Source organism: Serinus canaria, chromosome 28, assembly GCF_022539315.1.
Source record: "Serinus canaria isolate serCan28SL12 chromosome 28, serCan2020, whole genome shotgun sequence".
NCBI classification, from domain to species: Eukaryota; Metazoa; Chordata; class Aves; order Passeriformes; family Fringillidae; genus Serinus; species Serinus canaria.
Window position 1 is genome coordinate 5,212,222 of NC_066341.1, and position 26,029 is coordinate 5,238,250.

Here is a 26,029-nt window from a genome sequence, read left to right on the forward strand (position 1 = left end):
CACTTCCGCCCTCCCGGCAGCGCCCGCCCCGCCCGCGCGGGGTCGCGTGGCGGCGCGCACGTCCGAGACTGCCCGTTAGCTGGAGTTCGAGTCCCGGTCCGGGTCCCGGCCGGGCGGATGCCAGTGGGAGGAAGGCGGCCCGCTTAACTTAAGTGGCTTTGGCCACTGCCCAGCCTTCCTTTTCCTCCTCGGTTCCCTGCAGTCGGCTGTCCAGACAGCTGCCGAATATCTCCAAGAATAGCGACTCCATAATTTCTCTTATGACCCTGTGCCACTGCGCCGGCAGCTTCTGTATAAAAAGGTCTTTCCTGATATTCCGAGGGAGCCTCCTGTGTTTCGTTTTGTGCCTGCTGCCTCTTGTCCTGTCACCAGGCACTACTGAGAAGAGCCTGGCTCTGTCTTCACATCTCCCCCAGGTAGGTATTGCTCTACATTTATAAAACCCCCTAGCCTTCCTTCAGCAGGCTGCAGTGCCAGCTCCCCCACTCTTTTCTCAGGGGAGATTCCCAGTCCCTCCATCATCTCTGCAGTTCTCCGGACTCTTCATAATGTGTCCGTGGGCACTCGTAGTGGGGAGCTGGACACAGCTTACCAGCCGTGGCCTCAGCAGTGCTGAGGGAAGGCTCCCGTCCCTGAACCTCGCCAGGACAGGCAGGGGCACAGCAGTGGCTCGGGTTCAATTCAGGCACCGGCAGAGCCCTTATGTCCTTCTCTACAGAGCTGCTCTTTAGCAGTTTGGCCCCTCATGTGTCCTGGAGCCTGAGGTTATTCCTCCCCAGGTGTAGGACATTGAATTTTTGTTTTGCTGAACTTCATGATATTCCTGTCAGCTCATATTTGCACTCTGTTGAAAGATTAAATTAAATTTAAAGATTCAAAGGAGCCTTGAGACTTGTCTCCATGGTTTTTGGTGAAAAGACAATAGGCAATGGGCACACATTGAAAGACAAGAAATTCTATTTAAACGAAGAAAAGCATTTTTACAATGGGGGTGATTGAGTGCTGGAACAGTGTGTGGAATGTGCATCCTTGGAGATGTTCAAAATCCAATCAAAGTCCTGAACAGCCTGCACAGGTTGCTTGTGCTCTGAGTAGAGGGGTTTGGACTGGGGATCTTCAGAGACCCGTCAGGCAAGCTGCTGCTGCCACACAGGAGTCTGCATGGCTGGGGGTCAGGAGGTGTGGGCTAGATTGCAGATGTACCCCAAGAGGACTATTAGGCCTTAATGGCCCTGGGCAACCTCCCCTGGGACCCACACCTGAGGCCTGCTCATAACTTGCTGTTGTCTTAAGGTCTGACTTCTGAGTCTGTGCTGTTGCCTTTCTTGGGTGCTGTGGTACTGGGGATGCCCTTTCCCCAGCATCCCTGTTGTTCAGCTTGATTCCTGCCCCTTAAGGAACAGAAGACAAGAAAAAGGGATATCAAGAGGAGAACAAACAGCTTTCACTTTCTGCAGATGCCATGCCATTAATGTAACATTTTAGCAAGTAATGTAAACCCATTAATGTTTAAGCCTTTGAGACCTCTTCCACATAACCTTTTTTGGAGGTGGATTTTCCAGATGGAAGTATGTGCCTATGTGCTGTCTGGTGCAGATGAAGCAAACCTCATGTAGCTTTGTCAGTTTATGGACATATGCCAAAGATGGCATCAAAGAAGAAGCTTTAGGGAAAGGCCTTGTCAAAATCTGAGATTGGTATTTGACCCATGAGGTAGGCACATGGAGATAAGAAAGTATAATACATCATGTGAAAAGTCATGTCTCTGACTTTGGAAGGTCACAGTACTGAGGAAAAGTAATAGAAAAAAAATAATGGAAAAGTATTGTGGAAAAAATTCCCTTTATTTTTCAAATATGGAAACTATCTGTATTAAGACTGAAAATAACAGCATGAAGAAAAAGCCCTCAGGAATTAACAGTCAAATTGCACAAATGCCATGAACACACTGTACAGTACTGTTTCCAGTTCTTCTTTGGGCAGAGCAGAAAGACATACAATTTCGTGTCAGCTTTCATGGGCAGCTCTGACTCCTGGAACAATGTGCAACATACACAAAGTGACATGTGGCCTAACTGAAAATCCATATTCTTCCTGGATTTTTTCTCTTCAAAGTAGTATTGAAGAAGTATGTCCTTATCCAAGAGCTACTTGTGTATTTAGCATTGAGATCGCTCTGTTTCATCCCATCTGTAACCATTAGGAAGAGATCTGTTTGCAAATAGGAGAAACTTAAAAAGTTTCTGCAAGTAGAAGCAGCAGGACTGCAGTAAAGACTGCATAAGCTCACAAATATCAGGTAATTTTAAAAGACTGTGAATAAAATTATAAAAAACCTTTCAATTATCCAGTTTTGAAGGCTGAGTTAGTACAAGGTCAGCACTGATTTTGGAAGAAGTACAAATACTTTAGTATTCTTGACTGAGCTCTGAAAGCTTGGCCTTTGCCAAGACTGATGCAGTGCATCAGTGGGCAAATGAGGGTCTTTGGGATGTGTACAGGCAAGGACACAGTGGAGAGTTTTTTCTATACATTGAGAAGTTCTCATTTCATCACCAGAAGGTACAAGTCTAAATTGGCATGCATTGAGCTCCTTTCTGGGAAATCTGGCTTTGAAAGACTCATTTCTGGAATGAAGTAGAACAGCCTCAGGTTCTTTTTTTTAACTATGAGGTTAAATGAGTAAATCCAGGTGGGCACCAAAATGAAATATGCAGCTTTACACATAGTGAGACTGTAATATTGGCTTTCCTTCTTGGATTAGTAACAAAAAATTTGACTCTATGTATACATATGCTTGCACACATGCACCTCTTTCATATATATGTATAGATATATATGTAAGTATATGCAAATTTCTGACAATATTTTGATGTTCAGGTACTAGAAACAGGTAATTCCAATCATAATCTGGTTAACAGCATAGGTAAACACCAGAGCTAAAAGCTATAAACTGATTTCTGAAATTCCCAAAGGAATACTGGTTTGCATTGTTAGAAAATGAGGCATCTACTTGTTTGTGCTCTGTTAATCTTGTGTGGAAAGCAGGAAATCACAAATGGCAAGACTTGGTGCATACCGCTTTGTGGGAACATCTGTGAACATGTGGATGCAATGGGGTATGGAGAGTCCCTTTTGTGATATGTGTACATGTCTGCTAACAGGAACTGAAAACAGGTTAGACTCCTGCTGAGTTTTATTAAAGTATCATTAGAATCCTTTCAGATAGCTTTTAGAAATTATTGGGTTGGAAACACCCTTTGTGATATCTCTAAGCCAGAAAGCACGTGCATATATATTTAAAGCCAGAAGGGACCCTTATGACCATCTAGTCTGTGTAACCCAAGCCATAGGACTTCCCAGAATTCATTCCCATTTGAGCTAGAATCCAATCGAACAATCTTCTGATTCATCCTTTAGTTTGCCCTTTTTACACAAGAAGTCACTTCACGATTAAAATTCAATGTTTTCTTGAAAAGTTGGACAAGTAGTCTGAAAAAAAAAAAAAAAAGAAAATCAAGAAGCAGTTCAATATGGACAACTTGAAATTACTATACTTTAGCAGTAATAATCAAGTGCATAAACACCAGCTGGGAAATTGCTTGATAGGCAGCAGTCCTGTTTAATATGATGTGGGAATTATCATATATTACCACTGGACTAGGGTCAATGCTATCATGCTGTTGTTAAAAAATAAAGCACTTCATTGGGATTTATAAGCAGGTTTGTTCTTTATGAAGGTTTAGACTCATCAGCTGAGCAGTGTTATTGATAAGCTAGGGTTATCTTAGCTCACTATAGATACAAGCTGATGCAGTGTATCTGAAAACTCTTTGATTAAGATACAGTCCTCAGATGGAGCCATCTCATCAAAATAAGAGTCTAACCTTGCTAAGAGTTCAGATAAGATAAACAGACTTGAGTTTGCTGTATGTATGCATCAGGGGCAGTTATCCTGATCAGCCGATGCATAGCCTGCTAACAACCATGGTAACATGAGTCCAAGGTCTAAATCTTAATGTACAGGAAATATTCTTTGCTCAGTGCTCAATAATAATAAATCTTTAGTTGGATTGTTGTGTCAAATTTTAGTCATTCCACTTCAAGAAAGATGTGGAATAGCAAGGAGAATGTCCAGAGGAGAGGAACATGAATGATTATTACCTGTGATACATACGGGATCTGTTTAGTCTAGAAAGGAGAAGAACAGATATTATAAAAGTATTCAAACAAGATTTTAAAAAGTGCTACAAAAAGAAGGATAATCATATGTTATCCATATCACTTGCCTCCTGCTAGAGTAGATCTCTTGTCAAAATAAGCAATCTGCCTTCCACAGTCAGCAAACAACTTGCTGCCTTACAATGTGGAGCTAGCCACTGCTAAACAGAGCTACCACACACTTCTAGTTATCCTGTTCTACTACCAGTCTTACATGAAAGAGATGCATTTGTGCACTTATCTCATGTTCCAAATAATTGTCCAGCCCATAAAAATAGAATACTCTGCCCATAGAATGTGGAATGTAGCAGCATCAATATATAACCCTGCAGTTTCTGAACAACTAAAAAGAGCCTCATGATCTGGCGTTGTACATCTCAAGAAATGTGTTTGAGGAAGCTTTGTTAGTGCTGGTGATGGCAGCATGTGTGTTGTGATTGGCAAACTTGACTCCAGCAATGCCTCTGAGGTCTTCCTTCCACAGTGTGCACCTCTGAGTGTATGGTTACGTCTAGGTATGAAAAACATCAATGTGTAAAGCCAGGGTAGAGGGGTGTAAGTGACATAGTGGGTTGGGAATAATGAACAGATCTCAAGTGAAACCAGCCAGTTTAGATAGTACCTTGATGGGTCAGGAGGCTGCTCACTGCTATTCCTGCTCTTAGCCATTGTTAAAAGCAGGACAGCTATAATGCAGCAGCCCCAACACTGTGGATCCTTAACATCTTCCTGGTTAAGTTACAGACATTCATTTTTCTGGATGTCCATGGACCTGGACGTTATGGAACAAGTCCTAGTGGTCCTCTTCACTGGTGTGAGAGATGCCAGCTGTATTCCTGGCCATGCCAGGGAGGGGGAGAGAGCATGGATGAAGCAAGTCCCTACTTATATCTTTAGACTCTGAGATGTTATGGATGTAATTTGGGCTTATGTTCAAGTGTGTTAAACAGAAGCTGAATTCCATTTGGTAGAAATCAAAAAATATATCCTAATTTTTTAAGTCTGGGATCTGACAAACCTATGCAAGTGCTAAGTGATTTGTCTCTGCCTATACAAGAAAAGGATCTGTAGAAAGACAGAGGTGTTAGAAAGCACATTTTAGAGCAATGTGACTGAGGGGAAGTCACTTCTGAAAGTAGGTAGAGATGAGCACAGGAATCATTTCCTTAGCAATCCTGTGATGAGGAGTGAAACTGTTTTCTGAGCAAATCTTGCACAGAAGGGAGTCATTCCTGGCATGGATGTACCACCCAGCTGCTCAGATGGGCAAATTGTTCTTAAACTTTGTGTTTCCCCTCCTGGTTTCAGCAGGATGAGAAGAGCTTGCTAAAGAGAAATTAGGTTAACTGGGTTTTGGCAGAGCTTGGTAGAGGGGAGAGCTGTTTCAAGACTGAATAATAGATAAAATAAATTTTGCAACTGTTTGCTTCTTTCACAGTCCTTTAGGATCTTCCACTAATGAGAAGCCCATTGATCCCTATTGGTGCTACCAGCCAGCCAACTGTCCCTGCTGTATGACCCCACGTTCCTTCAGGAAGTGAGTGACTCTAGTATCTGCAACCAAACAGGTTGCCAGTGGAGTTCTCAGGAAGCATCAAGTGCATATCTGTGCGAACACCAGGACTGTGAGCAAGGAGGTAAATGTACTAGGGGTGAAGGTACTAACCAAGTGAAGACTTTGCAGCTGTATCTTGCAGGACAGAATTACAGCAACATTTTGGCGGCAGTCCACAGATGGTGGTGTTCCCAACTCACCTGGTTACCTAGTTCAGAAATAAAGGAGCTCCTAGTCCAGCTCCTTCACTAGGTCTTCCTTACTCAGGTCTAACTATTGGGCCTTGTAAGAATGACTAAATCAGGCTTTTCTTGCACTTTAATTTTCTCCTCTTTAATGCCAGTCAGAGAGAAATAAGAGAGCAACAGGCTTAGAGAAGACTGCGTGTGGCAGAGGTGATAGAAAAGTGAGCATCTTGTACAATGGATCTTTCTCTGTCCTCCACTCTGGACTTCTGTTTCGCTTTTTACATTAATCTGCACTCTGCTGCCCGATTTCACAGTGCAGTCTCCCTCCTGGAGTGCCTGTGGGTGTCATTCTGTGGGCAAACCAGGTGGGAGAGCTGTTCTTTCTCCTGTATCCCAGAATTACCAAGTTCGCAGTCTTGCGCATCCAGCTCATGCCGGGAGAGATGCTCCACAATGCCAGCCCCCAAAGAATCTCCCAGGACATTTGTAGTTGTTCTAAGGCGGTCCCTGAAAAATCAGAGAGAGAAACAAAATAGAGTTCATAGTAGCAGCTAAGGGGATGAAGATTATTTCAAGAAACATCTTCAGTGAAACTTTTTCTACTTCCTAAGTCATTCTAATAATGGATACTTCAACACTGACTGGAAAATTACTCCCAGAGAGCCTTCCTTGATTGACATTCTTGAGCTCAAGCTTCACATTCATTCCTGTTTTATTGCATTCCCAATTTATTACTGAATAGTTTTGGATTTGACACAAATTAAGATGAAGGTTGCTGTGTTTATACATGGACTCTGTCCTTTCCAAAAACCTTGCTGCAGACTCAGATGGTCTCAACATGTCTCTTTCACTTAAAGTTGCATTTTGTTTTACAAAAAGTGCTGAAATTCTGGTGCAATCCTATGACAGCACTGCTGTGGACACAGATTTCCTCAGCATGGACAGCATGTGGTAAGACAAGGCACCAGATTCTTTGTGAAAAACAGCACATCTAAAAGACCTTTTGCAATGAGATATTCTCCACAACCACAACAGTATGTCAGAGCTGCTGAAGCTGTCACCAGTCCAGCATCCCATCAGAACCTTCGGTAGTAACAGCGGAGCCTGATCGAAATAATCTACTCTGAGTAAGCACAAGAAGTAACCCCGTTTATTAGGAGGCAGAGCTCTTCCCAGCCAAGTCTGTTCTTATGTACAATCCACAGGAGAATTGAAGGTGTTCTGCAAAACTGTTTCCAACTGGTCAGCCATGGCTGGGAGCAGAGTTTGGCTGCTTTGGCTGCAAAGCAACAATACAAGATACAGAAGAACAGAGGAGAACACTGACTGTATCCATCTGTCAGGATTTTGGTGTTTGAGAAGACAGAGAGGTGGGACTGTGCACAAATGCATTCTTCAATATGGTTCCTAAGAGCATTACTATAAAATCACTTGTCCCAAGTGATTTTATTTAAAAGGGAAAGAAAACTGAAATGCAGCAGTGTAGTTGACTAGCTGCACCCATGTAAACACTCTTCAACTTTGTACACCCCAGTCTCATCCCTCTTTCAGTGTTTGGTAGCCCAGAACTTCATTCTGTAGTGTGGATTTGCTTGTTATTGGCACAGCTCTTCCCTATGACTCTGCAAATAATTTCTGTATGCATTTTAAATAAAGCAAATTGAGGACATTCTGTTTGGTCACCAGGGTGATCAGCAAGTGACCTCTGATGCCTTGAGTCACTGAAGCATATGGCGAAGACTCCAGCATGGGCAGAGAGGGCTCCTGTGCAAAAGTCTCAGGGATACAGGTGTGTTTTAACCTTAATGGTTTGAGTTAGTGAGCTTGCTTTTAGCAGAGACATCGGGAATACAGATGATGTCTGTAAGCACTGGCAGGATTGCACAGAAGTGCATGCCTTCTGGGCAAGGAACTTACAGAAACCAGTCCACAGCGATGATCAGTGTAATGTCTTCAGTAGGCAGCCCCACTGATGTCAGCACTATAACCATTGTCACCAGTCCTGCCTGGGGAATACCTGCAGCTCCAATGCTGGCTGCCGTGGCAGTGATGCTGGAGAGAACGGAAAAGCAGAGCTATCGGCAAAAGGAAGAAAAGAGCTAGTCGCATTTGCAGAAATGTCAGGAATTAGCTCAAACTCATCATTGTCTTGGCAGCCTTTCTGCCCTGGTCATGAAGAAGGATAGTGACACATGGGACATCAACACAATGTGAGGCTGACCCTGCCAGACACCCCCTCATAAAAGAGAACCCACCACAGCTTTTCCTAAGACCTGGACATGTGAGAAGGGTTCAAGTGGAGCCTCAAAGACATGGTGTCCACATGTGTTTTGACACCTGGATCTGTAGTACAACCCTTCTTTCCCATACTTTTTTTCCTTATTGTATCTTTTGAGCAAAAGAGGAATCTGATCACACCTCAGATAAGCCAACAAAACTTTCTGTAGTCCCAAAACTCTTTTAAAAGTCACCTTATTGTGATGATTTGCCCAAAGTCAAGTTCATAGTTGTTGACTTGTGCAATGAAGATGGCTGCAAGGGCCTCGTACAGAGCAGTGCCGTCCATGTTAATTGTGGCTCCCACAGGCAGCACAAACCTTGTGATGCGCCTGTCCACGCCATTGTTTTCTTCCAGGCACCTGAAGGTTATGGGCAGAGTCGCTGAGCTGAAAGGAATTTACATAACTGTCACCGACATGTTCTTTGAAAAATCCTTTCTTTAGGATTTTTCCCTCCTGAGAAGCTGAAAAGCCTCAAGAACAAAATGCAAACAATTCTTATCTGCTGCTGTAGAATGCAACAGGTGGATCTGTGATTGGGCTCATCTAGTTGTTTCTAATTAATAGCCAATCACAGTCCACGTGTCCAGACTGTCTCGGTCAGAGACAAACCTTTGTTATTCTTTTATTTTCTATTCTTAGCTTAGCCTTCTGATGAAATCCTTTCTTCTATTCTTTTAGTATAGTTTTAAGCATAATATATATCATAAAAGAATAAACCAAGCCTTCTAAACATAGAGTCAAAATTCTCATCTCTTCCCTCATCCTAAGACCCCTGTGAATAATACATCACAAAACCACATGAATTGCATGTATGCTGATTTTGGAAGAAGGACTAAGCCTCTGCCTGGTTTATGACTTTACCTGCCTACTTTTTCACCCTGCCATGTGGGCCAGAGGCCGGAAGCTGCTAGAGGAAAGAAGAGAAGCAAGGCTTCTTCACATATGATGCATGCTGCAGTTACACATTCTAACATGACTTTTCTCAGGGGGTTGGGACAGGGGCTCTATAATCCTGAGGCTGATGATGCTGGTATAAAACCAAAAGAAGGAGGATTCAGGGTACATAGGGTAGCGTGTCAAGACCAGAACTGCTTTTTCTGCTATTAAAAAAACTTTAGCCCCTTCTCATCCCTCTCAAGAGTGATACATGCTTGAGAATATATCTTGCAGAGAAAGCAAAGAAATGTTTCTGAAAGAGAACATGAGCAGGAAAAATGCTGTGTGTTTTGGTATAAGAATGTATGTGGAAGAGCCTGTTGGGTGCTTGCCAGGACACTAGTATAACAAGAAACATAACACTTGATGAAACAACAGTTATCTACCATCCCTTGCTTTGGCTGTGCAACATGGCATTGTGAGTCACTGAACATACTGGTGTTGATGCCTTTGCCCAGGTCTCTGGGAAGTTTAATGACAGCTGCGTACAGTCTGTGTGCCTGGGAGAGACGGACGTGAAAATATCTGCAAGTACATGTGTGTGAGAGGTATGTGCACATGGAATAATGCTGTGATTCAGCAGGATATTTGTCCTGAGCTCAGCAATTCAGTGGTAAGCAAAGTCACCCTCATGTTTGGTCAGGAGGAATATGGGCCATTCACTGATGGTCAGAGCTGGTCATGTGAGTAGGGCTCCTGAGCAGGGCAGTGAGAATCTTCCCACTCCCAAATGAGTTTGGCTGGTTCACTGCAAAAAGCTGCTAGTGCTAGGAATTGTGAGACCACAGTGCTGCATTGAGAGCAATGGAGTGCTGAGATGTATCTACATAGTTTCAGCCCAGACTCCACTCCTACATAGCCATCATACCTGGAGGAGGTGCCCAGGGCTGTGATGAGAGCCTGCAAGAGCCCTGCAATGAACACCCAGGGGTTTCGGTGAGTGACAATGAAGTAGAGCAGAGGCAGGATGCAAAGGGCATGAATGAGGAGTCCAACAATCACAGTGAGTGTGTACATCCCCAGCTGGCCTCCCATCACTGCTAGGTCATCCATCTCCAGGATTTTGCCCGCAATTAAAAACATGATCCCAACTGGAGCATACCTGTGACAGAAACACAAGGCCGATGGTCAGGACTGGCTCCCACACTTTCACACCAGATTTAACACATGCTGTCTGGATAAATCCCCAATAAACCAGCATACCATAAGTGCTCACTGAGCCGAATCACAGGATTACACTGCTGGGTTTTTTTTCTAGAAACCGGGAGAGAGTTGGGACTTGTTTATCCCATGGTCAAAAATCAGCTCTTGGTGCACGCCTGGAGACCTCAGCACTCTGTTTTGCACACAGCATGGGCAATGGTGGTTTCCTCCTCTTTTTGGGTTTTCTACATTTCTACAACACTCTTTCTAGAATTGATAAGGAAGGTTATGTAGAGAAACCTTCAGAGTCCCTTCTTCTCCTAACAGCTTGGGCTGACCATATTTTTTTTTCCTGAGAGGCACAGGAAAGTACAGGAGAAACAGGGAATCAGGGAATGAAAGCAAGAGTATACTATAGGCTCTGGGATATCAGCCTTGCTATCTTCAGATGCTCACATTTAGGGAACATGAACACCTAGGGATTCCAGATCTGGAGTAACAAGGACTAGACACACCAACACCTGTAAAAACAGCCATGGCTCATGTAAAACCCATTTTGAGGTATCCTGCTATCTTTTCCATTCCTCGTGTCTATTTCCCCCTGTCCATAACAGTGCAGCTGACAAGCAGCACTGAGGTTCCACAGAAAAGAAGACATAAGTCAGATACGGAGAAAATCATGGGCACTAATATAATAATCAGACCAAAGAAAACTCTAGCTCCATGGCCACTTCTCTCAAGGCTGGGACTTTGCAGCTCAAGAGCTCACATGCACCTCATGCACAAGGCTCAGAGTTCCACATGCCAAACTCCATCTTAGCCCGGGAGGTTTGGAAAAGTTTCAGGAGAGGATTTAATAAATATTTCATTTCCTCTGACGTTCCTGTTAGAACACATCCTTGGCTGCAGCCAGTGATCAGATCTCCCCAGGAAAAACAACCTCCTGGGAGATGGTCTGCAGACTGTGGCTACCGGAAGGCATGCACAGGCAGTGTCCCAAGTGTAACCAATGTTCTATACATAACCACCCCACCTTCCTTCATCTAAACGGAGGTTTAAGGAGGGGTGTTGAAGGTCTCTGGAGTAGTGTGCATGTCTACTTGTTCCACTGTGCTCATGCTCTCACTTCTGTGCCCCCAGGTAAGACTTACCTGTTCTTTGGAAAGCACAGCCCCAAATTCTGGTTCAGACATGGAGTAAAAGATCCCGGGGGTGTGGGGCTTCCCAACATCTCCTATGAGCTCAGGGATATTCTTCCCCTTTGTGCCTTTTTCTGTAAGGCCTGTCGTGCTGTGCTTGGGACTTTGCTTTGAGATACAAGACTGTGACTTATAAGACCAAGGAAAGGAAGCTGGAGTGATCTAAAATGGGAGAGGGTGTCAGGCTGACAGATTTCTTCCCTGTCAGACATTTGCATGTATTCTGCCAAAGCTGCATCTGTCCTATTTTGCAGTACCTGACAAAAGTTTGAGCCCTAACTGGGTAAAAAGCTTAAAATAACAATATTTGGTAAAATGCTGCCTTCTAGAGTAGACTTGTCTCAGCAATGCTTTCTTTGTCTGCACCATGTGTCATAGGCAGCCTTACACAGAAAGCAATGAGCAGCTGAGCTCCAGAGGAGTTAGGATCTGGGAAGGATTTGAAAGGCAGTAACTTTGAGATGATCCTCTCAACCCAGCTCAGCTCTCAGAGCTATTGCATTACTGCATACAGCTGCCACCCCAAAAGCAGGAAAGGGGCAAAGGGCTACTGTGATTCATAGCTAAGTCAGACTCCTGGAACACAGCTGGAAGGAAAGCTTTTGGTGAGAAAGCCCCACACTCTAGTCCTGTTTGTAAGGCTAAGAGATCTTCCACTCCAGCTCTCTGGTCTTCCAAGGGTGTTTCCAGAAGCCTCAAAAAAAGCAAGTGCTGGTGTACTTGATATTTCTGAGGTAAAAACAAAAAAACCAGGAAATGAAATGTGAACAAATATCCCATCCAGACTTTTCCCTCCAGCTTGATGGAGCCAAAGTAGAGCTGTGCCCATCTGCTTTTCTTGCCTTGTGCATGAAATCCTTAAAGCTACCCCACTTCTCATCATGTCAATGGAAACTGCACCTGCAGACCTCCTGCTCCAACCGGCCGTGCTCCTCACCAGATGATAATGGCCACCAGCCTCATGATGGCTTCGTTGAGGCAGTTAAAGAACTCCCGCAGGGCCCGTCCCTTCTGCTTCATGCTGCCGATCATCAAACCGAAGCACATGGAGAACACTACCAGCCCCAGCGCGTTCACCCCGTTGGCTGAGCCTGGGATGGGAATGACTTCTTCAAAGGTCAGCACCTCGGAGATGGTTCCCAGGGCATGAGTGACATTCTCCATGATGCTGGTGAAATTCTCAGGCACAGGGATCTGAGTGGTTGCCACATCTGCTGTGGCATTGCTGCTGTGGAGGATGGTTCTGGTGAAGACCCTGGTGCTGTACTGAGTCTTGTACTGAAAAGACACAGATTATCAAATGCACTTACAGGCTCCAGTTCAGATGATCAGGACACATGCTAGGCTCTTATACGCTTTGCCTGTTCTCAAGGTCCCCAGTTTAGTGTTTTCACCAGAAAGGTCAGAATGTTCATAGAGCAGAAGGTTGAAAGAGACCATTAGAGCATCTCATGTCCCTAGGACTGAGATATTCTGGCTTCTCTGATAACCTTTTGTGCTGCTTCTAAGGGCACTAGCACTGCAGAAGAGACAGATTCTTGGAGAATCTATTCCATATCACTGCCAGTCCAAGCCTGCAACCTGAGATCATGCAAACCCTTCCTGCTTCTGTGGGATGGGAGGGAGGTTGAAGTCCCCATGTACGGACAGTTTGAAAAGCGTGCATGAGGGATGCTATAATACAGACTAATGTTTGCAGTGCCTCCTACAGTAGTCAGACCTGGGGAATAAAGTGCTATTCCATCCCTCAGAGAAGTAGATAGGACCATGGTCCAGGGTACAAGGTGCAAAGATGAGATTTCATACCTGTTTGAAGCAGGCTTCTACCAGGTTGGGTGGGAACATATTCCTGCAGTAGATAAAACAAGGAAAGAGTTATTGTCCTGTTGAACTAGGAAAAAAACATGGGCTTCCTGGCCAACTTCTTTGTCCTGGAGCAATGTCTGAGGTCACAACTTTCACAATGTCCACTTAAGCCCTTTTTGTCTGACTGACAGAAAAAGGGAATATGCTGATCTTGCAACTTGTCAGACTTCCACTACATGTTTTCAGACTCCAGAAAGTTATTCAGGTATGTGGAAAGAGTTGATACACATACTGCCCTGGGATATAGGTACATTGTAAAACCATCATCAAACCCAACCAAACCTTGAACCAATACCATACTACAATGATTAATACACTGCCTTGCTCTCAGCCTCACCTCTACAGCTGTCATGTGAGCTCTCTGTTATCCTGTACCTCAAACACATGGCTTTATACCACTTGAGATGGTACAGCTTTGCAATTCACTGAGTAAGGTCACAGCAAGGAAAGAAAAGGCAATGTCTTGGAACCACTTCCTTGATTTCCTTTTGTCATTAAAGATGGATATTTGGAGTAGCCTTTGCTGGGTGAAAGCTAGGTAGCCCACTGATGGTTTTCATTTCTTGTTTTGTTGAGCACACCATGACCTCTTACATTAATACCTCTGGAGAAGTGCTGGATTCCAGGCCAAGCGCTCAGTCTCAGAGTGGCAAAGCCAGTTAGCTAGACTAAGCTAGAAATACTAGGCTTGCCAAGACTCAGCCTTTAACCTCTTTCCCTAAGACTGTATGCTTAAAGCTGTGATACTTCAAAAGGATGCTCCATGGAGGAATGTAATCTCACTGGTATCATCTCAACATGCAACCATCTTGTTTACCTACCGCACCAAGTCCATGAAGGCATCTGTGGTCTGCACCTGCTCAATTCTGCCTTCTCTGTGAAGTTTGTCCTTAGATCCTTTTCCTGGGTGTATGATGATCACCATGAAGATGCCAATGAAGACAGCTATGATTGTGGTCACCATGTAGTAGATGATAGCCCGCATCCCCATCTTCCCTGAGACTCTGCTGTCCAGTGAGGCCATTCCTGGGGTGTCACACAGAGAGACAATGTGAGGAAGCCTATCATCTTAGAGAGAAAGGGAAAGCTTGAGGAAGATTCAAAGGGTGCAGGGCTAATGCATGATTTTGACAGGGAGCTAGGGTCTCTAGGAAACACAGCCTACAAGGAACAGAATTTGGAGTTCCAGGGTGATGTTGACATGGAAGAAAGTGGCTTGTGGTCATGAAGAAGCGTAGCACTGGTGGATCTTAGTCTGCATTTGGGAATGTAGCAATTTTCTTTTAAAGCTCTCAGAAGGGAAATAATCCCCTCCTAGTACATTGGGCCTTTCAATCCCTAATGGGATGTTTCAGCAGGTGGAACACCTTGCAGTCCCTACTGCTGTCTGAAAACTTGTCTGTCATGTCTTACTTGAGGATCTGGGTGAAACAAGCCCTCCAGCTGGTGATCAACTTCAATCCTTTTGGACTAATAAAAATTAACCTTCTCCAGATTGGAGAAAACCTGAAATTTACTTGGGCAACAAACTTGGAGACATTTGAGGTTATGTAGGATCAAATCCTTGTTTGTGTTGGGCATTGGAACCACTGCATTGTGTTCTCCCAAGTCTTCTGAGAAAGCACAAGTTCTTCTGCTTTTCTGCACTACTACTGAGCCAGCAGGGGTATCAGTGTGGATCATGTTCCCTGTGGCTGTAGATTCAGGCTTGTCACTACTAGCCAAGCTAATCCAAGCACCTCCAGCTGGGTCACAAAGAGGTACCCGAACAGCAGCTTTGCTGATCATTGTCTTGGCTGAAAGCAGCAGAAAGTACTTCTCACCTGTAATCAAGCTAGAGACAATGAGAGGAAGAACCAGCATCTGGAGCATACGCATCAGCAGCTCACCAGGGAAGGAGAAATACTTGATCTGGCGATAGGTCAGCTGGTAGGGCCGGAGGGAGAAGGCCAGGATAATCCCTGTGGATTAGCAAGGGATGAGAATGGAAGTGTGATCCAGTGCTCTGTCCTTCAGTCCTACAATGTGTTTTTTCTCTTCTCATTTACTCTCATTTCCTCTTCTTTACAAAGGAACAAATGCTAATTTTCTGAAAGGCTATCATCCAGTTTTTATGGTATGCTCTCTCTCCCTCTGACATATTTATGTGCAGAGGAGTCTTGTGTCAAACCACAGGTCTCCTTGTTCCGTCTATTGCTATTCTGGAGTCTGTTCCCAGGATGCTCATGAATACAAAATGCTGTGATGAGAAATATGATCTCACAGACTGAAATAAATGTGACTACACAGTTCAGATTCTTTGTCTACCCACCTCTTAAATCTGAGTTCAGCCAGTTAGAGTCATGTAGCCTGGATCAAAATCTAGGAACAACCTGCTACCTGCTAAGCAGATTTGGTTTGCATTGTATCACGGACATTTGCAGCATTTCTGGTCCTGTCAGGCTAAAGCTTTGGGACGAATCTGAAAAGCCCTCGTGCCTACAGCTGCACTCACAAGATGCCTCTGAAGAAACCTGGAGGATGATTTGTACAAGGATTCGTTGAGTTGGACCATCAAACTCTTTCTATTGTAGAGTGTTTCTATACTACACTAGAAAGGATCAACAAGGACTCCCTCCCACATACACACTCTCTGTTGGGTCCCTTGATCTTGCACAAAAGTACTCATGATGTGGGCAGCACTTTGAGCTCATCAGCTTCAACTCCTCAGTCAAATCACTGTGATAAAATAAAAATCTTCCTAAAATAAACAAACATTTCCCCATATTTATTAATGGTACCTGGTGTTGCCACCGGCTCCATACCTAGTACGACCGCAGCAATGGTGAAGAGGACAAAGGCATTTCTCCTGAAGAAGCTTTTAGCACTCTCAGCAGTGATGCTGTGCATCCGCTTCTTGGCCCGTGCCGCCCGCTTGTGCACAGCCTGCTGGAACCTCTGCACCCGGCTGTCAGCGTGGAGCCGCTTGGCTGCATCCTCGTTGAGGAACAGGCTGTTGACGTGGCTCTGCTCGCTCATGGTCAGAACAGCTGCTTAGTCCCCCAGGCACAGCTCTTCCTAGGCTGGGCAGGGAGAAGTACAGGCAGGAAAGCATAAGCTGTGGCACATCTTGCCTTCGTCTTTAGGTCATTTCCCTGGGGCCTGCTTACGAAGGTTTATTTAAAGTTGATTAATGACCTCCTCTGAGCATCTGCAAGGAGCAGCCCTTGGTGAAGGGTATGTAAAGGGCTGCCAGGGTCTTGCACTACTGCTTTGGTGCCTCTGGAGAAGCTCTGGTCCCTATAGCATCCAAGCTGCACTGAGGAATGTTTTATGTTGGCCCAGACAGCCAGAATGGGCTCCATAGCCACCCAGGCTTGTTCAAAGTTTGACCACTTTGGAATGGGATTAATTTTTATCACCCAGCAACAAACCCCCTTCCCATACACCACTCTTCCAAAAAAAACCAGGCAGCAAACAACATTTCTGATGCACCTCCAAGGTGGACAGGTCCCTACCACAACAACTTTCCTCATGACAGCAATTGGTGCTGGTTGTTTCTGTAGAAAGGAACATTATACCCTTGCCTTACATGAAGCCTGAGGATAAGACTTTATTTACTGACTTTGAAACACAACTGGACTTTCAAGTAGTATCTCTTATCAAACTCCACTGATGAGATTAACCTGATGTTCTGTCTTCATATATACTAAGACTGATATCAAACCTACTCCAAAGAGATAAATAAAGAACAAATTCTGCACCATTACCAATTGGCTGAAAGACCTGGAGAGTCTGCTGTCCTTTATCTGTTTAGTTTTTACTGTTATTTCCATATTCCTCAGAGGAGAAGAACAAGGTGAAGGAGGCTTCACAGGCAAATGAGTCCCCTCTAGAGTGCTTGAAGGCACCAGGCACCCAACAGTTCACATAGTGAGGAAGATTATTGCCGGACTATGCAGGTGCCATTTTCCTTCTGTCACTGTGCCTTGACAGATGGAAAGTCTGAAAATTATTCTTATTCCCAGGAATTTGCAAAGGTAATGCAAACCTAAATGAAACCAAAAAAGAACAAAGTCACTGTCATGGTTTAAGAGGAAATGAAGTTTTTTGTGATGGTGTGGGCAAGCCAATCAGTGTTCAGATTTAATATTGGCACCTGGTTTGTCCACTGAGGGCATGGATACGCCTCTGAGAACACAGGGGTTAAAAGCTGTGATCTCCCAGGGTAACTTCCTCTTTGAGTTAGGCTTGAGACTGAGCAGACCCCCCTGCCCGCCAGAGCTGGGCAGGGTGGGGGAGGGGAGCCATGTGGCCGGAGAGAGGTAGGCCAGGCCTGGGCCCAAGGGTGGAGGAGAACATTGCAAGGGCTTCGGGCAGCCATCCTCCATCCCCCCCCCCCCCCCCGCCCGCCCCCCGGAGAGAGGGAGAGAGAGCCAGAGCCCTGCCTGTGATAGTGGCCCGGCGTGAAGGAGAAGGGGGGGGTGCCCAGCAGGGCAGCCAGGCGTGGGAGTTAACGAAGTAAACCGGCAGAGAGCCTGGGACTTTTAACCCCTCTGAGGAAGATGGGAACCTTGCAAATGCTGATTCCTCCTGAAGTTGATGAGATTGAGAAGATGTTGAGATTGAGGAGATGTTGAGAAGAATTCTAGGTGGGAGGAGATGATGGAGTGGCTTTGGGCTGGACTTTTCTTGTATAGCCACAGCAGAACCACTGGTGTTCCAGTGACACAGAGATTGCGTTCTAGGGGGAGGCGATGGCTCAGAGCCAGGAGAGTGCAGTGATGTGGAGGAGTGTGAACAGAGACGACGGGTGAGGAGGGTGGTGGTGGTGCCCTCCGCTTCGAAGAAGAGAGAAGAAGATGACCTCTGTTCAAGAGACCCCTCGGCCCCAGGGGGTGAAATCTGGGGGGGACAAGTGTCCCAAAAGGAGAAGGACTGTGCTCTCTTTGGAACTGGACAAAGTATCCTTAAAATGAAAAACCCTAGAAGCAGCTCTGATCCATGTGCAGTGGTGAGAGCACTGGACATGGAAAAAATGTGGTGCAAGAGGGACTCCTCTCTCCTTGAGGAACTGAGAATTGGTTATCTAAAGGGTGGTGATGGAGTTGGGAATTTGGTGGGGGGAGGAGGAAGAATTTGAAAGGTTTTCATCTTGTGTTCTATGTGTTTTGTGTGTCTTCCTTTGTAGTTTTAGGTTAATAAAGTTTTTTTCCCTTTTAACCTTAAGTTGGAGCCTGCTTTGCTCTGTCTCTGATCACATCTCACAGTGGGTGCCAGGGAAGGAGGTGATCTCGTGGGGGCACTGGCATTGCGCCAGGCTCAAACAATGACAGTCACCTTAGCACATCAGCAAGTGCTGGAAAACCTTCTTTGGTGTTGCAAGTCAAATAAGAGCTAGTCCATTTGTAATCCTAAATTTAAATCAAAGAAACCCTCACAAATGAGACTATGTTCTCCATAAATTACATACCTAGTATCTTCCAGTTGAACTCAGATAAATGCCTATAACGAACTGAAGACATTGCCTTAAAAAGGAGCATCTTTTTGGTACAAGATTGCAAGGTCGTACACAGAAGGTGGAGATCAACCTCCATTCTGAGACAAAGTTTGTTTGCATAGATGCTAATGCGTTCATGAGGTTTAGAACAGCAGACACACCTGAGGTGGCCCAGCCAGGTCACTCTAAGCCCTCCCAAGGCTAAGCTGCACAAAGGCCACTGGCAAAGATGATGTGTATTTGCTGCAGGAACCTAGCAGTGCTGCTGTGGTCACCCCAGCTTTTAGGTCAGCAAACAGCATTCCATGGATTTTGATTCACTTTTTCCAGCTTGATCAAGCATTCCATTCCTTACTATTACCATTACCTTACCATTACCCCACTTTTATCTGTTGGAGACAATACACACCAGACTATGTGAAAAATCCGCCTGTCTTCCTTCCTTTCACTGCCTGTCCTGTTTTTCACAACTACACCTGAGAAAAAGAAACTGCAAGATTCTTTCAGTTCATTGAGATTGTGCCACCAGAACATGACAGTAGGTTTAGAAACTATGAATTCAATCCCCTTTGTGTCCCACAATAAACTTGTATCATTTACAGCCTTCCAGATATAGAGCTGAACAAATGACCCAGAACAGTTGACACTGGAACACACCTAGGTGGGTTTGATGTCTCTAGAGGGAGACTCCATGGGCAGCCTGGGCAGCTGTTCCAGTCCTCTGCCACCTTCAATGTCAGGAAGCGCTACCTCATGCTGATGTGGAACTTTTTGTGGTTTTGTTTAAGGCCATTACTTCTTGTCCTGTTGCTTGGGCATTAGGACTTCCTAATGTCTAATCTGATCATCCCCTGGCATGACTTTGGACCATTCCCAGTTGTGCTGCCCCTGGATCTCAGGGAGAACAGTCCAGCACCTCCCTCTCCACATTCCCTCCTGAGGAAGCTGCAGAAACCAATGCATCCCAGCCTCCATTTCTCTGAAGGAGACAAGCCCACCCAGTTGCTCCTTGTAGGAATGCCTTCCAGCTCTTCACCAGAAAGTTCACCCTACATTCCCTTCCTCTGGACATGTTTGAGGACCTTCACATCCTTCTTCAATGCGCTCACAGTGCTCCATGTGAGGCGGCAGCAATGCTAACTACTATGGGATAATCCCTTCTCTGGACTTGCTGGTCACTCTATGTGTGATGTGTCCAGCATGTAATTTGCCCTCTCAGCTGCCTGGGCACCCTGCTCACTCCTCTTGAGCCTGCAGCCAATCTGCACCCCCAGGTCCCTCTCTGCTCTTCAGCCACTCCTCTCCCAGTTTAGACTTGTACTCAGTGTTACTCCCTCCCAGCTGCAAAAAATAGCACTTGCATTTTTTTTTTTACCTTCCATTTCATGCCTGAGGTAGCCCAATGCTGCAATTCATCAAGATTCTCCTTTGAGGCCTCTTGCTCCTCAAGAAAGTCAATGGCATCTCCCCGTTTGATTTTTGTCAGCAAGCTTGCTAATGGGATATTCAATTATTGCATCTGGATCATGGATAAAAATACTGAACAGTACTGGCCCCAGTGTTAAGCCCCAAGGACACCTCCAGTGACCACTCACCAGCCACACACTGCCCCATTCACTACAACCATTCAAGCCCTGCTGTCCAGCTAGCTCTTTACACTGCACACCATCAACTTGCCCCTCCCATAGCTGGACAACTGTCCAGAAGGATGCTATGAAGGACAGTATCAAAAGCCACACTAAAGCCAGGAAAACTGCATGTGCCACCTTCCTTTTATCAACTTGGGGTGTGACCTCAACCTAGAAGGAAATCAAACTGGTTAGAGAGGACTTTTTCTCTGTAAACCCATGTTGAAGATTGCATTACTCTTCAAATGCTTTTCAGTAGTATTCAGTAGGACCTTCTCCATAATTTTTCTAAAAACTAAGGTTAGACTCATTGGTCTTTGTGTCTTCCCTTACACATTTCTGGTGGACTAGAATAACACTGGCTTGCTTCCCAGTCAGCAGGGATGCCGTGTGGCTTCCTACAGTAGAGCAACCAAGGCAACCGAGGTTCTTCTCCAAAAGAAGAACCACCAGATAAACTTTCAAGTCCCAGACACTCTTCTTCTTACTCCCAAACCACTCACTCTTCATCAATTGACCCAGCACACACTGGTAATGTGAAGTACTGCCTTACTTTGACATGGAAAGCTCCAAACAGTTTAGTGAAGTCAAAAGACACAGTGATTACTCTAAAATCACCCACCACAGACTTTCTATACACAAACCAAACTTTTCATTTGCTGTGGTGACCTGAGAGGAGACCCATGTTGAGTAGGGAAAAGTGGGCTCCCCCTCCTGCAAACGTTGCCTTTCTTAGAGTTGGACCATACCACAGCAATGGCACAATTTCCTGTACAGGGAAGGTGGGAGCAGAACCCACAGATATAAAAGGACTCACACAATTTTTTCTTCAGATGTCTCCCCATCTGCAAAATGTATTTTTGTCCAAACAAAATGAAATTTCTATTTTCATATGAGAAAGTACAGGATTAATCATTAGATCCCATGTTACACCATGTGTTCAGCAGCCTTTTAGAGCAAAAGTTATTGCACAGAAGGAACTCACCAGCAAATCTTGGTCCTTTGATGTCCCCACCCTCTTGCTGACTTGCTCCCTTTCTCTATCTGCAGATTTTGCAACAGAGCAGCCCCCTCCACAGCACATTCTCTCTGTGACACTGGTCTGGAATTTTGTAAATGTTCTCTATTGCATGAGCAGGAAGTTCTCAGACTGTTGCAGTAAAGTCACAAAAATTCTCTTGTCAATGGCTTTGATATTCCTTCTTCTGAGGAAGAAGGTGGCTTTGCTCTCTCGGTGAAGGTTGTTCTACCTGTGACTGCTTCACCAGTCTCCACTCTGCCAGAAACACCGAGACATTTGACAGACTATTTTTGGAGGTAACTTCAAGGTTTGAGCAGGGAACACAAGATATTTTGTAAGAAAGATCAGTGTTGCTAAACTAATACCTAGTTCCTGGCAGTGAGGTTTCACATAAACAGAGGAATTTTGGCTATTCTAGAGGTATCAGTCAGATGTTGGTGAAAGTGAAAAATGGGAAGGAAGGCTTCTGCACTACATTTTGTCCTGCTGTTTGCAGATTTTTCTGTCTTTATCTCCCCATCTACCCAAGGAGATTTCCAACATGGGGGGAGGAGTGCAATAGAGCTTAGGCACTTATAAAGAGCTAGAAAACAGGGAAGCTCTGAATCAACTGAGGTGCATTTGTTCCAACTAGTACTGAACATTGAAGAACATCTGTCCTCTTTATCATTTGTCTCTATTAAAGCAGCCCACATGAGAAAATCTGACATCCAAAAGCATCCAGTGTGCAGCATCTTCCTGTGAGTATGTTTTAAAGATAGAAGGTATTAAATTCTGGTTGAAGGGAGATTGGAGATAGCCATGGCACACTCACAGTGCTGGAGAGTCAAATGTGGAAGCATCAGAGCAGATTTGCATCCCCTTCTCACAAATTATATAATTTTGGTCCCACAGAGTTCCACATTCAAAATCTGAGAGTAAAATATTGTGCACAGGAGAGAAACTTCTTGAAATAGTATCTTGAATGTAATCTTTGACAACAGGCTCCATAAAGACACACAGCCTCCCACATTTTGACCATGCTCCTCTCCCAGAGAAAAGGCCAACTTGTTTAAATGAAGAACTAGGGGAGCGGGAGAAGTAAAAAGCAATGTTCAAATGCATCTAGTTGAAGGAAAATCCACATCAGTAAGGATATAGATTCAGTGTCAGATCAGTCAGGGTTTTTAAAAACTTTTGTAAGACTCATGCATGAAAGGTTTTTAAAGCAATGAATATGAAAGGGAATTAAAGGGGCGATCCCCTTTTCATCATCACTTTTGGTGACACGATGCCATCAGAGATTTCAGTTGTGAGGTCCAAAAAGAAAGTGTGCAGAAGGCTGAGCTGTTCATCTGCTCACAAGTGACAGGAAGAATGATCTGCTCTATGCATAAATGAAAAGCAGTAAACACAGAAGAAAAAAATTTAAATTCCAGTTTTTTTGTGAGTTGACTCACAAAGAAACTGGAAAGACCACAGAAAAGCACAGACTGACAGAAGAAACTACTAGGAATTACTTGGGAGACATTGGGAGACATTAGGAGACAAAGAAGAAAATATTCTATCCCTGAGAGGATGAGTGGTAGCTGGACAGAGTTAATTTTCCTCCCAATAGTTGGTACAGTGCTGTGTTTGAAATTTAGAGTGAGAGCAATCTCAGACTTTGTCTTCTGATAAAGGGAAAATGCCAAGACATGAATCTCACTTGTGGGAATGATCAGCTTTCACATTGCAACATTAAATGCTTGAAACTTGTATTTAGAAACCCATACACACATCTTAAATATTGCTACTTCACTACAACAGAAGAAAAATGAAATTATTCGGACAAATTTCAAGTTGCTTGCTGAAGAAATTTTGCATTTAACTCAGATTCTAGGAAAGTTGCTGTGCAAGTCTTCAATTACTTACTTTTTTTGTTGTGCAGGCTCAGCTTCAGAAAAAACCCAGCTAAGTTTGACTGTTATTAAGCTGTCATTACTGAAATGTTCCTACATTCAGTTATTCAAACATCAAGAGGCATGCTGTAGGTATTTATAAATTTTTCTTCATGTGCTGCAAAGTTTTGCACTGTCTGTATTAAGACAGTTTGCATCCATGGGAGCTCACAAGCAAGCCCCTCCTAAGCTGTGCATGCTTCAGACTAACAGCAGAGGTGAAGGGCAGACTTTCCTCAGAAATGCATTGGTCATGAATCCAGTCTGTCCCCTGGGCAGGCAGGTAGACTCTCAGTCTACATGTTCCACAGTGCTGGGGTAGCCCTGCAGAGCGCCATGGCTGTGGCGCCTGTCTCTGGGCAGTATGGGCACAGTGCAGAGCCCAGTGCTGTGGCAGTAGGGCGGCACCTGAAGGCAAGATCTAGGCAGAGCTGGAGGAGATAGGTTGCATCTGCATATGCAGATCTAGACAGCATGTAGATCTGCAGAGGGCACAGTTCCACATGGAAAACATCTCTTGAGAGGTCAGGGCAGTCGTGCGGGCCAGAGGAGGTCAGTTCTGTGGAGCAGTGATACATTGAGTTTCTGCCAGGGAGAATAGACAGTTCTGCTGTCTGCAGAGAAGCTGTTTGACTGTTTGGAACCAAATATTCTCTGTTTCACATGAGCTTCTCATGCCTTTACACCGCTTCATGACAAGAAGAGAAACTACATGTAGGGAAATAAATCTACTTCATGCCTGCATGCAGCTTTGCCCTCATTCCAGAGACATGCTACAGCTCAGGGGACACAAAGAATCAAGTGTTCTGAACATGGGGGTGGGCTGCAGAGATCTCTGGCCTAGCTTTTTCCAGGTAATGGTCAGAGAAACGCTGTGGTGGATGAAGAAATATATCTGACTACTTTAAAGATCCAGACAAAACTCAACATCAAACCCCTAATAACAGTTTCTTAAGGCCTGCATCTAGTACATTACAGAACCCCCAGGACATCCCAGGTGGGACCCACACTAGAGTCCAGAAACTCTGCTGTGCTTGTGCCAGCAGGTTGAGAGAGGTGATCCCTCTGACTCAGCACTGGTGAGGCCACAGCTGGCATGCTGTGTCCAGCTCTGGGTTTCCCAGTATGGTTACAGGGAAGAGAGTCCACGGAAGGACTGCAGAGATGATGGTGGGACTGGGGCATCTCCCATGAAGAAAGACTGGGAGATCTGGGATTGCTCAGCCTGGAGGAGAGAGGGCTTGTGGTAGGTCTTATCAATATACACCTGCAGGGAGGGTGTGAAGAGTTCAGAGCCAGACCTTTCTCAGTGTTGCACAGTGACCATGAGAGGTGGCAGACATGAACTGAAGTACCAGGAAATTCTTCTTAAGGATAAAGAGTCTTTGTCACTGCAAGACAGACTGAACACTGGGGCAGGTTGCCCAAAGGGGCTAGCGAGGTGTTCTCCATTCTTGGAGGCATTCAAAAGCTGTTTGTACACAGGCCTGAGCAACTGTGGCTGACTCTGTTTTGGGCAGAGGGATCCCACTAGATGATGTTTAGGGGTCCCTGCCAACCTCAGCAATGCTGTGACCTTACTTCTGCTGATGTGCTATGAGACAAAGCTTTATGAGACTTCAGACAGCACTGACACATCCTGTCCATGGCAGTGTCCTGGAGGTGATTTACATTTATAATTAGCAAAGGGACACGGTTGGTTCTCCACTCTTCTCTCACCCTCTTACCCCTACACAGCACTTCTGCACCACACTGAAAAACAAACAAGAAAATGCTGCTTCATTGAAAGAGCCAAATGCCATTTGTGGCTATTGGACAGATTGTGAGGACTCAGGGGTGACCTAGCAGAGGGGGAGCCATCAATCAAGTGGATCCACTGTGAGATACTCCTCTGTGAAAGGGGAAGGTCTTGACCACTGGCAGGACATGGCATTACAGGGCACTCTTGTGTGGGATTGGAAAAAATAACAAAAATTTCAGATGAAGAGTGTGTCTGCCTTCTTGCCCTGTGCTTCACTATTTCATGAGGCAGAACACAGCTGCCATCTCATGCCTGCTTCCCCTGCCCTCATAAGACATGCTGACACAGCTTTCTGATTACTATTGTGTCCAAGGGGTATTAGCTGATGATCAAATAACCTGCCCCAAGAGAGGCAAAAATCTGCATGTCCAGCACAGCAGAGAGCTCCATTCTTCACAGGGTTCAGGCACTTGGCTGGGACAGGCTCAGTTGTCAGTATTCAGAAAAAATAGATGGGAAACAATGACTAAAATGCATCTGCTTTACACATTGTCCCACTATTGCTAATGTCTGTGTAGAAGAACACAAAAAGGGGTTAATCTAATTAGCCAGTTTTACTCCTGGGGCTGGCAGAAGTCAGCCAAAATAGAAATGCCCATTGCAAACCCTCTCCCAGGTTTACCAGCCTCCAGGGGCTGGTGGAAGAGAGGCAATATAATCCCAAGACAGCAGTGTTTGGTACAGTGTGTACCATCAAACCTTGCCACGGGCATGGCACATGGCACTCGGTCAAGCCATGCTGCTGAAAGGATGACACTGGAAAAGCATGTCAGGTGTCCCCCTCAATGACA

The 26,029-nt window shown here is 45.0% G+C and overlaps 1 protein-coding gene and 2 long non-coding RNA genes across 3 annotated transcripts in view; 1 reads left to right on the top strand and 2 right to left on the bottom strand.

Moving 5' to 3' along the window:
• LOC127060946 (uncharacterized) overlaps window positions 1–26,029 on the bottom strand; it is a 340,458-nt gene that overhangs the window by 183,563 nt on the left and 130,866 nt on the right. The window lies entirely within an intron of this gene.
• Window positions 25–7,633, top strand: LOC108963059 (uncharacterized). Its single transcript, XR_001991774.2, has 2 exons — window positions 25–416; window positions 5,660–7,633. It is a non-coding gene; the product is annotated as an uncharacterized LOC108963059 (long non-coding RNA).
• Window positions 7,866–17,772, bottom strand: LOC103821866 (excitatory amino acid transporter 4-like). The gene is made up of 5 exons (XM_009096804.3): window positions 16,195–17,772; window positions 15,214–15,351; window positions 14,212–14,416; window positions 13,331–13,373; window positions 7,866–12,802 (listed from the first exon to the last, which is right to left on the bottom strand). Exons 1-5 carry the CDS (start codon window positions 16,406–16,408, stop codon window positions 12,458–12,460), a joined length of 945 nt encoding a protein of 314 aa, XP_009095052.1. The 5' UTR covers window positions 16,409–17,772; the 3' UTR covers window positions 7,866–12,457.